The 13,855-nt window shown below is 34.6% G+C and overlaps 1 protein-coding gene across 2 annotated transcripts in view; it reads right to left on the reverse strand.

Annotated features, from left to right (window-relative positions):
• Positions 1 to 13,855, reverse strand: part of UNC13C (unc-13 homolog C) — a 675,102-nt gene that overhangs the window by 125,602 nt on the left and 535,645 nt on the right. For both annotated transcript variants that reach the window (XM_045059288.1, XM_019832393.3), the window contains 3 exons: positions 9,712 to 9,838; positions 924 to 1,020; positions 8 to 151 (listed from right to left, as the gene is read on the reverse strand). In XM_045059288.1, the coding sequence (XP_044915223.1) occupies positions 8 to 151; positions 924 to 1,020; positions 9,712 to 9,838 (368 nt within the window). The remainder of the gene's footprint in view (positions 1 to 7; positions 152 to 923; positions 1,021 to 9,711; positions 9,839 to 13,855) is intronic.

Raw genomic sequence — 13,855 nt, forward strand, 5'->3', positions numbered from 1 at the left:
AACCCACCTTTGCAAATCTTCTCATTAAGTGAGATAATGCTTCAGGATTAGGGCACTCCAGTTTCTTAATAATCTCAAAGCTCTGGTTAAGCTGAGCAAAGACATCAACCACAGAACAAGAGAAGAGGGCATGATCAGACGTCTGCTGGAACTGAAGGGAGAGAAGGCGATACCATTCCAATAAGCACATTAGAGGGACTGTGGAAAGAGTCAAATCACGTAAATAAGTGAATCTCCTATACCATGTACCTTCATCTCATATGCCTTCATTTCCCATTTAATAAAATGCTTACCCATTTCAAAACCATTCATCTCCTTTCCTGGAAAAGTATTAGAACTGATATTAGAGACAGGCTCCTATTAATTGGTTTTTCCATTTCTCCATTGAGGGACTAGTTCTCTCATTCCCCATAGATACAAAGAGGGGTTAGCAAGCCTATTGTGGCTCAAGACTTTTAAGTTGTTCTGGAGGGATTTGGAGGGTGTGTCCTCCTAATCTTGAAATCCTGGAAAGCTTTCAGGACCAGGAAGTTTTGTTTAAGCTTGGTGAACTTGTAGACCCAGATCAATTCAAGGGGTAAAGGAATCCTGGAAGCAAAAGGGTAATTTTTTTTTTAATTTAAACAATTCCCTAGAGTTTCTAGCAGCCCTTAAAAGTTGTGTTTCACATTTATTTTGGTCATTAGAGGATTAAAATAATTAATTAAATAATTATATAATTATATAATTAAATAATTAATTATATATAATTATTATATATAATTATATATTATATATATAATTAATTATATATAATTAATAATATAATTAAATAATTAAATAATTAAAATAATTAATAACAATGAGCCTAACAATCCCCGTTATGTTACAAGTGAATAGTGTGAAAGAGTATTGACAGTCATCTTAAACTAATTTAAACTTACTCCATCTTTTTTGTCTCTTCCTAGTGCTCCATGAAGAAACTCCATTGATACATCTTCATTTTCATCTAGCCACTGCATGACAAAAGGCTCAAACCACCTAAAAAAAAATAATGTTACATACCATAAAAGATGTCATTTGCACATAATTAACAGTGAATACTGCTCTTTCCTTACATGAGAGTAATTCAGGACCTAAAATCTCTTTTCATTCCCTTTTTTGTAGTTCTGTTTCCTGGAGACCTTTAGCTTTACGTCATCAAACACATACATCCCTGTTTATTTACTTTCATTGTCTATCTCTTTCTTAGCTCTTCCCATGGTTTTTAAAACAAGCTTAGTTCCCAATCCCCACCCTACAATTCCCTTTATAATTCAAAATTTTATAAAATGTCAATCATGTGTGCTGTGTCCCCTATTATGCCATTCTCTCACTTTTTTAGTACTTTACTGTTGGGCTTCCGCCCATACTGACTATTTATTTTCCTTTAACTCATCCTAGGTGCTCATCTCTGACTTGTGATCTGTAATCCATCTGCAGTTGGGTTTTGTGAATGGTCAAAGTTTCAAAGTTCTTTTTTCCATGTGGAGGTGCAAGTGCAAAGCATCTTTTATTTTAGAAGATAATCCTTCTCCCTGCTGCCTTTAATTGGCATCATTGGTGCATATCAGGTAATGGCATATGTGGGTTTGTCTCTAGACTACTTTGTCCTATTGGTCTATTTGTCATACACTAACACCACTTCATTTAATAGCTGTATATTTTGATTAAGTCTTCATAACTAATAGTGCAGCTCTCAAGGTTGTTTTTTTTTCTTCCTTCGTCTTCAAGATTATCTTGGCTATTCCTAGTCCTTTGTATTTCTGTACTCATTTTTTGATTGAATTTGTCAATTTGCACAAAAATATCTGCTGAAATTTTTAGTGGGATTGCATTAAGTCAATAAGTCTATAAGTCAATGGGGGGAGAATTACTATCTGTACAGTAATACACCTTTTAGGAACATTGTGTATATTATTTAAGTTCATCTTAAATGTCTCTTAGTAACATGTCTCTAAGTAACACATTCTAGAAGTAGAAGGCTTGCACATCTTTCATCACCATTTGTTGTTCATGATTTTAATGATATTTAAGTGGTAAGGTTTATATGTAATTTTTTAGTTGCCTGTGGGTATTATATAGAAATGTAATTAACTTTTACATAGACTTGTTCTCTTTTTAATTCTATTAGTTACCCTGTAGTTTCTTTTGGGTTTTCTAGATGCACAATTATGTCATACACAGATATTGACAGCATTAATATATGCTTTTGCAATCATTCTATTTTTTCTATTTCTTGTCTTATTGTATTATGTAGCACTTTTAGTACAATGTTAAATAAAGGTGATGTTATCAGCTCTCAGTGTCATTTTTTTTATCTCAGGGGGAAACTTTCAAAATATTGTCAATAAGCATAATGTTTGGAGAGGAAGGGGATCAAGATGACAGAGTAGGAAGATCCTGAGCTTTTGTCCTCTCACAGGCACACCAAAATCTGTAATTATGTATACAACTATCTCAGAGAATGAAGTGAAGAATAACAGAACAGATATTATCTGTTAGCCACAAGGAGACAGCTAAGACAGGTGGAGAGGTGGTCTAGTCAGGACTGATGCCTGTCAGTGTAATGACCCACAAGAGGAAGGGATACTGTAACTGTCCCTCCCTGAGGAATAAGGGGTCTGAGACCCACATTAGGCTCCATAGCCCAGACAACCTCACCAGGAAAATGAGCACCCATATGTCTTTGGAAACCAGTAGGGCTTATATCCAGAAAAGCCAGAGAGCAACAGAAAATGGAAACTCTACTCTTAAAGGACATGCACTCAATATCACTTACTTTGAGTCCCAGCACAGAGGCAGCACTTTGAAAAGCACCTGGGCTACCTGTGAAGGAGTTTCATTGACTAATTTTACAGCATGTGACACAAGAGTGAGGATCTGTTGGAATATTCTCTGGGAAGAGAAGCCTCGCGGACACCATTTCCTTTTCACTTCTCTTCTATTTAGTTGACCTAGCCCTGGTGGGCACCTTTTCTGACACTCTCCATCTACTGCACCCAGTGCCCGACCCTGCAGAATCCCCACCTAATCCCCTGCCTTGGCCTGGCTCTCCTCCCAAGTGGTTTCCCATACTGCCACATATGGCAGGAGACTTCAACTAGTTGTGGGGCCCCTTCCAAGCAACCACCTGCCCCACCACACATGGTGGCCAGCACTAGGGTTCCCTCAAGCAATGCTGCCTAGGTTTGGGTGCATGCCAATGCAATAGAGCACCTGTGACAGTAGTAGCCAGACCTCATAGCCAGTCAGACCTCACAGTCAGCCACACCACAGGAGACCAGATATGGAAGCAACCTAAGTGTCCATGGATAAATGAACAGATAAAGATGTGGTACAGATATATAATGGAATATTACCAGCCATAATAAAAAAATGAAATCTTGCCACTTGTAACAACACCCCCAGAGGGTGTAATACTAAGTGAAATAAGTTAGATGAAAAAACACAGACGCCATATGATTTCACTTATGTGTGAAATGTAAAAACACCAAACCAACATGCAAAAGAGAAATCAATTCACTGATACAGAGAACAATCTTGCAGTTGCCAGAAGTGAGGAAAGGGGAGGGATGTGTGAAATAGAGGAAGGGGATTGAGAGGTACAAACTTTCAGTTTTAAACTAAGTAACACATGGAAATACAATATACTGTATAGGAAACATAATAATATTGTAACAATTTTGCATGGTGACAGATAGTAGCTAGATATATGGTGATCAATCTGTAATGTATATAATGTTGAACAAGTATGTTGTACTCCTGTTTGTCGACTACATTTCAATTGAAAAATAGGCACAATGTTTGTATAGTTGTTTCTCTTTTGAAAGAGTGTGTCTTTATTATATTAAGATAGTTCCCTTCTATTTTTAACTTCTAGGAGAATTTTATAATAAACTGGTCTTGTATTTTATTAAATTATTATTTTGTGTCCAGTGTAAGGACAGTAGGGATTTTCTCTTTCATTCCTTAAACGTGGTGAATTGCATTCATTACTTTTAAAATGTGAAACCAATCTTGTATTTCAGGAATAAATACTTCTTGGTCATGCTATATTAGTCTTTTTATAAACTACTGCATTCTATTGGCTATGCTATTTATTTATTTTTTAAATGTATGCTCAGAGAGAAATTGTTCTTTAATTATATGTCATATTTTCAATAAGTTTTAGTAGGTAAAAATATGCTGAACTCAACAAATTATTTGAGAAGTTTTCTTGCCTTTTCTGGAAGAGTTTGTGTAAGAGTGGTGACATTCTTCTTTAAATAGTTGGAAGAATTCCATTTGGAGCCTTCTGCACCTGGAGTTTTTGTTGTGTGATTTTAAACTATGGATTCAAATTTTAAAACTTATGGGCCTATTTAATTTTTTTTTACATTAGCCTAGTAAGTTATATAAAGGAATTGTAGATTTTGTCTAACTTCTAAATGTGCTGGCATAAATAATGTCTTTTTATGTTTTACATTACCTTTAGTAATGTCCTTTTCAGATAACAATTTGTGACATCGGTTTTTCCTTTTCATTTCCCATTGGTCTTGCTAAGTCTTCTTTTATCTTTATCCTATTTTTAAAACATCAAATTTGGCTTTGCAATTTCTTCCATTTAAAAATTTTTTTTTCAACATTTATTTATTTTTGGGACAGAGAGAGACAGAGCATGAATAGGGGAGGGGCAGAGAGAGAGGGAGACACAGAATCAGAGACAGGCTCCAGGCTCTGAGCCATCAGCCCAGAGCCCGACGCGGGGCTCGAACTCACGGACCGCGAGATCGTGACCTGGCTGAAGTCGGAGGCTTAACCGACTGTGCCACCCAGGTGCCCCTAAAATTTATTTTTGTTTCAGGTCATGTTGATCATTTTCTTCCTTCTACTTTCTTTTGACATAATTTGGTTTTTAAACTATTCTTCTGACAGTTACACTATTGATTTTATACCTTTCTCCCTCTCACTACAGAATCATAGAATTCTATAGAATTTCTGTCTATGGAATTATAGAATATCATTCTATTTCCTGTTTTAGCTGCAATCCACAAGTTTCAATATGTCATATTTTATTATCACAGTTCAAAATATTTTGTAATTCATATTGTGATTCTTTTTTAACTCATGAATTAGAGTTTTCTGCTTAATTTCCCTATCTGGTCATTTTCTAGTTATCTTAGAGTTAATTTCTGGCTTAATTCCACAGTGGTACTAGAATATACAGTATATATTTCAATCTTTGAAAATCCATTAGACCTCCTTTATGGTCAAACAAATAGTCTATTTTGGTAAATGCACTAAGTGCATATGATAACAATGTGTGTTTTGTCATCATTTGTGATAAATTGTAGATAGGTGTGTGTGTGTGTGTGTGTGTGTGTGTGTGTGTGTGTGTGTGTTTGTAAACAATTCCCACAAAAATTATGGAACCTCTAGGTGACCAGGTACAGATATAGATACAGAAGAATAAATATATTTAAGTATGTTTTTTGTGTTGTTGGAACTTCTGTATTTTTACTGACTTTTTTGTCTGAATGTTTAGTCAGTTGCTGAAAAATGTAATCTCCAAGTAGCATTGTAGATTCATTATTTCCTTTTATTTCTGACAATTTTTGCTTTATATATTTTGTTAACATGTTATGAGATACATTTACATTTCTAACTGATATATCTTTTGTTAAGTTGCTTCTTCAATCATCACGAAATATTTCTATTTCTCAAAATTATTTTATTATTATATTTCTTACCTTGAAGTCTCTTTTAATATTAGTATCTTGTGAAAATTTTATCTCAATTATTATTTTCATCCTTTTATTTAACCTTTCTAGATGTATAAATTATTAGCAAGACAGTTTGGTCTTACTATTTTATCTGGTAGGCCAGTATTAATCCATTAATATTTAATGATTACATTCAATTTTCTGATATATTTAGTCTTAAAAATATCATCTTGCCCCCCCCACCCAAATTTCCTACCTGCTCTTTATTATTTGCATTTTCCTTTCTTTTTTAATTTTTTTTTTCAACGTTTATTTATTTTTGGGACAGAGAGAGACAGAGCATGAACAGGGGAGGGGCAGAGAGAGAGGGAGACACAGAATCGGAAACAGGCTCCAGGCTCCGAGCCTGCATTTTCCTTTCTTACCTTTAGGTATGTTTTATTACCCTCCACCCTACTGTGTTATGAATACACAATATTGTACCTTATGGGGTTACCCTATAAATTATAACATATATCCATGACATATCCATGACATATTAGAGGATTTTTAAATTTTTTTAATGTTTATTTATTTTTGAGAGAGACAGAGACAGAATGAGAGTGGGTTAGGGGCAGAGAGAGAGGAAGACAGAATCTGAAGCAGGCTCCAGGCTCCGAGCTGTCAGCACAGAGGCCGATGCAGGGCTCGAACCCATGAGCTGTGAGATCATGACCTGAGCCAAAGTCGAACTTCAACTGATTGAGCCACCCAGACGCCCCTAGAGGATTTTTAAATTGGAGTATTTTACACTTTGTGAACAATTCAAGGATCTTACAACATATTAACTGCATGTGTTTATCCAATTGTCTTGTACTTTACTTCTATGTATATTTTCTTCTACGGATTTTTAATTTTTAAACAGTTAACATATTTTAAATTTTATTCTTTGCATACATTTTGTAGTGCATTATTTGCTGCATTACTATATTTTTATCTTTAGTCATTTTCATTCTATCTGAAGTATGGCTTATATATTTTTGGTGAAGGTCTGCTGGAAATGGATTCTTTCAGCTTCTCAGTTATATAAATATACTTATGTCACTTTGTTTTGAAAGGATATATATTATTTTTGGAAGGATATTTTTGATGCTTATAGAACTCTAAGCTTGCTAGTTGTTTTCTTTCAGCACTTAAAAGGTATCATTGCAGTGTATTCTGGTTTCAGTCACTCCTACTGAACAATCATCCACGAGTATTACTGTAGCTCCTTTGAAGGTAAAGTGTCTTCCCTTCCTTGACTTCAATAAATGGAAAGGGTTTTTTTTTAATTCTTTTTTGGTTTTAAGCAATTTTCTATGATGCAATGACAGGTAGCTTTTCTTGCATTTAAATATTCTGCTTAGGACTGACCGAAATTCTTGAGCTGTGGTTTCATGTTTTTTTCATCCATCTTACAAAATCCATACACTGTGCCTTCTCTCTTCTCCTTTTCTGGGACTCATTTCTTTGTACGTTAGACCTTTGCAATTTGTCCCATGTACTCTTTGTTCTATTCTTTCTTCTATATTTTGTATTTTTTGTCTCTCCCTCTACTTTATATGGAAAATTTCTCCAAATTTATTTTCCATTTTCAATCCCCTCTTCTGCTATATATAATCTGCCTTTAAACCCATTTGTTACATTCCTAATTTCATCCTTTTTCAGTTCTGCAATTTTCATTGTATTCTTCTTATAGAATGTTGAAATTCTCTCACATTTTGAAGATACATCAAAGCCTATGTCTGGTAAGTATAATGTCTGCTTTTCCTTGGAGTCTAGTCACTTGGCGCTGTTGCCTGACAGTCTGATTTTTTGCTGAATATTACATATTATCTATGAAAAATTATGGAACCTTTGATTGGTCATTTTCTCCTGAGAAAATCTAAATTTGTCCTTGTATTTACAGGATCATAATGGAGACAAGGCTGAATTTTAGGCTGGGCCATTTCTAGTTCTTCAGAGCCCTGAAGGATCTCACCTGAAAGTCTGGAAAGTCTTATTTCTTAGGAAGTCTTGACCTCTCGTTTTTGTCTCCCTAGTATTATGAGGCTGCTGACGTATCTACTCAATTTTTAACCTCTCAGTCCCTGCTTTCTACTTGCTTATTTCTGCCTCAGTCTCCACACAAGGGCAGATTAAAAATCAGAAAATACCTCAGGGAGAAACTGTAAGCAGGATGTTATGTTTACTTCTCTGGGGTTCCCATCTCTCTAGGAATTGACCCTGCAAGTCCAAGCAGCCTTCATAGTACTGAACACCAATTTTTATTTCTCCAGCCTAGGGAGATTGCTATAAACTAGGCTGCTGTTCTCTGTTTGGCCATCAAGACCTGCACTGCTAATTGTCAAATGCATGGGAGCAGGGAGGATGGAGAGAAAAAACAAAACAAACAAACACACAAACAAAAACAAAAACCAAAAAACCTTGTAGCAAATACAGGAATCACCTCAATGCATTCCTCTTTTCTCAGGACCATAACTTCTTAAATCCTGGTTGCCTTGATTTTTCTCTGATGCTATTTAATTTTATTCAGCTTTTATAATGGTCTTCAGTATGCATGCCAGTCTGATTTTAGTTAGTGTAGTTTCGTCGAGACAGAGCCAAACAAAAGTGTCCAGCTAATAGCATCTCTTTTTTACAAGCCAATGATACTGTCAGCTGCTTAGGCACATATATTTCATGTTTAACTCTTCCCTATTTCTTTTATCCTCATTTGTATTTAGTTGACACATATGTAAATTCTATCTTTGAAATCTCTCTCCCACACATACTCATCTTTGACATCCTTGCTACAATCACTGTCTAATGTGTATAGACTTTTAACTTATCCCAGTATCTCACTGTACCCTATAAACTTCTATGAGAAAAGTCATACTAAATGGAAATTCATTACATTACTCCCTACCTTCTAAATCTCTTCCTTGTCCCCCATTCTCTGTCTCTTCCAATGCCCACAATGCCTAAGAATGTGGGGCAAGCTTCACAGCATTTATTTATAATAATCTAGTTCAAAACTACATTTCCTATCTACTCATTTTGTAAACATATCCTATACCCCACTAGAATGGCATTATTTCCTGTGGACCCTAGCCCATATATTCCTAATTCCATAATAATGCTCACAACTTACCTTTTAATCTAAATGCTTTTCTTGCCATAAACTGACCAAATTTTCAAAGTCTATATCAAATGCTACTCCATACATAAAGATTATGTAGAGTCCTCCATAGGGTAATGTCTCTCTTCTGTGAGAACCCACTGCACTTTGCTTGTGCTTCTTGAATTAGTGCTTATTAAATTTTGCCTTGCTTTATCATGAATTTTATATTTATTAGTATCTCATCAGGCACAAGCTTCTTCCAGGTTGCAGTCTTTATCCTATTCACTATTGTCCTATAGCACTTGACATGGTGCCTGGCATATGGAAGACCCTCGTCAATAGAATTAAATAGAATTCTGATAAATGTCAGATGCAGAGTATTACAGGTCTGTGTGCTTAGAAATGTATTTGATACAGGCATATTTATGAAAATATTACCTGTTTAATTATAACTTCTATTTTAGAAATATGCATTTCTAAGACATTTTTCAGTTTAAATTAAAGGGAAAAATCTGAATATAATGCTCAGTATGCAAATACCTTCATTTTCCCAATAAAATCTGAGTTTGAGCACTTTCACAGAAAATAACCTCATTATGTAAGCCATATTTGTTTTGTATTTCTTTTCCTTTGAGTTGAATATCCAAGTGAATGCAACACAATTCAATTAAATATGTAGCTGAAAAATGCAACACAATTCAATTAAATATGGTCCGAAAGAAATGCAAGTCATTTAATGTTAATTTTATAATAGAAATGTCTGCATCCACGCAGAGACTATGAGAAGAAATTTTAGGGCTGCATAATTCAGGTATAATTTTTACAAGACTATGAATTGAAGACTTGGGGGTGAAAATCACTACTTACAAGGAATATTCAGGGACAGCATCCTTGAAGGCAGGAAGCTCTCGCACGTATTCATTATAAAACCATTTCACTTTGAAATGCAAATTCATATAATCGGTGCTCTTGCATAACCGCTGCTTCTCATGTTCTATAACAGATAAAATCAAACATTTAATAAAGTTTGGTTTGCCAACAATGCTGCTGTATTCTAATCTACTTTTATTAGTGGTATTTTAAAAAGGAAGAGAATAGCATATTTGAGGTAAAAGCTAAGTGAATTGTTAAAGACAGACCTGAAATTTCACAAAATGCACAAAAGCATCCTAGGTCCTCTGTAGAATAGGGGAAGTAATAATGAAAAGTAACTTGAATGTTCTAATGTGCTTGCCCGAAAAAGGTGAGAATTCAGATGTAAAGTGTTAGAACCTACCAAACCTTTTCTATTTATTTGCATGCTTTCATATTTTGACTACTTTTAGCCTGATGCAAAGTTCTAGGGAGAATTAAACTCTGAGCATGGAATAAACATGAATCAAACTAGGAGACATAATCCTTGATAAATCCTGGCAATGTGAATGAGTAGATCACATTTCTGGCCTGGATATTTAACATTGAAAGAATTAAGAGTTGAAAAGGAGAGGAAATATATCAAACTTCTAAGCCAGATGATTTCTTCTTCCCCTTTTAAGCTCAGCTAAAATTATTTTGTACCCTGTGGCTCTTTTGACATTTCTTTAGTAGGATTTCCGAATATGTGACTTTTTTTTTCCTTTTCTTTTCTTTCTTTTTTTTTTTTTTTTTTTTTTGCTCTAGCTTAGAAAGTATAGCTTAAGACTGTTTCTTTTTCTTCTTTTAAAATCTGGATATATAGTACTGGGGAACAGTGACAAGTCATAGTATTACTGAACATGTTTATCACTGCTTCTCCCTCCCTCCAATATTAATATCTCTGCCAATTCTGGCTACAAATATAGATCTAACCAAACCCCAAATATTCCAGACTATAAGTTGAAGTGTCCTCTTACAAGTTCTGCATGAGGTCTGTGAATGTTTCTTAAGCAAAATTCTTTGATTCATATTGGAGACATCCCATACTTTACATTTCAGACTGAAAATACTAACTGAAGCAATTAAATTGTTAAACACAAATTGAGGGCATCTTTGTTTTCCAAAATGTGACTATAGAGGGATTTAAATACCAATGATAAACACAGGAGGGAACACAACCCCCAATCAAACATTTTCAAATTATCTAAACAACTATTCATTCAAGACAACTTGTAGAGATTATAATTGTAATCTAATGTTATGCATAGACACAAGAATAAACTAGTACTTATAGACTAAACTCCCAAACAAAATTATGAACTAGGTAACATTCTGCTTCAACTCCCTCCAAATTTATTTCATTCTTTCTTTCTTTTAATGTTAATTCTCCCCAACCCTTCTCCTCAGATGTCTAGTATCCCTCCACACCATAAGAGGAGACATTTATTTGATAAACTCATAGTTAGGAATTTAATGCAACACTACCCTCAAGCCCAGATAAAATAAGACCTTTGTCTTAACACCCACACATTAAGAAGACTCTACTCGTCACAAACTCAAAACTTAAATAGATTGTGGTCACTCGGGATCTCATACGTGGTACCCACAGAGTGAGCCAGAACCCTAAACATCTGCTCTTGTGACTGACACCACCTGCTCTTATGATTAACACCCTATAAGCTCACAGAAACACTTTGGACTATCTTTTCTTCTATATTCTAAAAACAAGAGGTGACTACTTGCAGATGCTACTAATGTTTGTAGACTGCCATTGCTGACAAAGAAATAGATACTGCTTTGGAGTATGGGAAGAAATTTGAGCTATGGAAGCATTTAAGAGAAAGGGCAAACTAACTCACCAGTTCTTTCTCTGGATGGCATAAATCCAACACATTACTGCATAACAAAGTATTATTTCCAAGTTTTAAGAAGTACCCATTTTCTTTGGTTTCAATTTATGCATTTGAAGGCACTCATGAATCAATGAGGCATGCAAAACAGGTGCACCTGCTGGCTGGGGAATATTTTGAATACTAAATCATTCATATGACTCTCAAAATTTGTATATGTGTGGTTCTAGATGTAATATACATGAAGCCTGAAATTCTTTGGCAACTAGCTATCTATTGACTTCTAGAATTATCAATAGTTTTATTTTTGGAATTTAAATTTACAAGGTTTGACTTATTAAATTTTAGCTTTCTTCAAATGATTTACATAAAAACAGATGATTTGCATTGTGTCCTCATTTTAATAAATATTTTTAAGTATCTTTGAAGAAAAAGAGTTTTCTGCAAACTATATACGAATTATATCTGAAAGTACATTTGGACATAATTTAAAATTTTTTGTATAGTTTATGTTAAATTACACGAAATTACATAAATTACATTCAGTTCATGTCTATTTTGAATGTAATAATATTTTATGTTTTAATCCTTTTATTAAGATTGTGTGTAAACTTAGATTGGATGGGAAAAATATAAGTGCATCTCAGAAAAGAAAAAAAAAGGAATAGAAAAAGAAATAGAAAAAAAGTTCAGTGACAAGATATAATTATTTTTAATTTTACAGAGAGAGAGAGAATCTTAAGTAGACTCCATACTCAGTGCAGAGTTTGATGAGGGGATGGATGTCATGACCCTGGGATCATGACCTGAGCCAACATCAATAGTCAGATGCTCAACTAAGCCACTCAGGCACTTCTATACTTGAAAGTTTTATATCAGGAAAAAATTAAAGAGAGAAGACATCATGTGACTTCGCATGACTGTAAATAGAATGCAAAACATTTAAAATATTTTATTATAACTGCCTAATTTGTAACTGTGCTGAAATAAAGATGAAAATACATTTTTCTGAAAGAAAAATACAATTTATGACACTTAGACATTTACTTTGAAAACCTAAACACTGCCACCCAGAACACCTAAATATACACATTGATAATTAAGTTGTATTATCTTTGACATTTTGCCAATATTCAGCCTATTAAAAAAGAAATGTTTTTAATCTCATCAATATACAAGGACATTTATTTGTTGAGGTAGGAATATAGAACTACATTGCATTCAACAGTTTGTTAGCTTGATTTAGAAATTATAAATATTTAGGTCTACGGTAAGTGGGGCTCCATGTGTGCTCTTGACTTTGCAAATGTTATCAGTGAACCTGACTTGATGTGTTACCTCTTCCAAGAGTGTTTGCACATTAACAGAATCCTGAAGGTAAGGGTAAGCCAGTTCCAGCTAATACCAGGAATGTTTATTTAGCATTTATCTTCTGCTAGGTCATGTAGGAGGGACTGTGGATGTAAAGATGAAGATCCATGTGCATAGAGCTCAGGAAGGGTGACATATAATACTACATGTAATACAACATGGCAAGTGCCATTATTTGATATGCAGAGGGGAATACTGTTTCTCAGAGGACACGAATTTAGCCCCACCTTTGTGCTTTAGGTGAACACTTAAATAGAGAAATGATTTGTGATTAGTCGTTCATTGCACAAAGAGGAATTTGAATCAAAGGACACATGTCATATAAAACAAGACATTTTCCTTTGAAGTACTATTTAATATATATGTGTCTCTTTCATGAAGCTCTATGTCTCCAATTAAGACTGTGGGTTTTTATCCCTTCTCTCAGGTTTTTAGATGTTTTAGTAGTGTGAGTGAACCTTAAATTTATGTTGTACCATAAAAAGAAAAAGGTTACCAATCTTTGTTCCTTACAATGAAGTTATCTCTATACTTTGGAAAGCAGGTAAAAGCCAGCTGTACGCAGTGTCCCTGTCAGTTTTTCAGGAAAGAATTTCAGTTTATTTTCATAATCCATGTACACTTCACTTCTCCATAATTACAAAAGTCTTTTCTCCATCCCTATTTGGGTACTCTGTTCAGAACATACAGAACATCCCCGACTCATTCACTTGGACTCTGAAAGCTTCCTCAATTCCTACATTCCCCTCATTCCTGCTGTTCCTACACTTCCAGAAAAGAATCACCTCTAGATGTTGAATCTTCTGTAGCCACAGAGTAGCCAGGCTACTTTCCCTTCTTCCCCACCTCCCAAGTCTCTCCATTGTGGATCAGTATGGGAAAGGAGATAGGAAGGA

This window comes from Felis catus, chromosome B3, assembly GCF_018350175.1.
Source record: "Felis catus isolate Fca126 chromosome B3, F.catus_Fca126_mat1.0, whole genome shotgun sequence".
NCBI lineage: Eukaryota > Metazoa > Chordata > Mammalia > Carnivora > Felidae > Felis > Felis catus.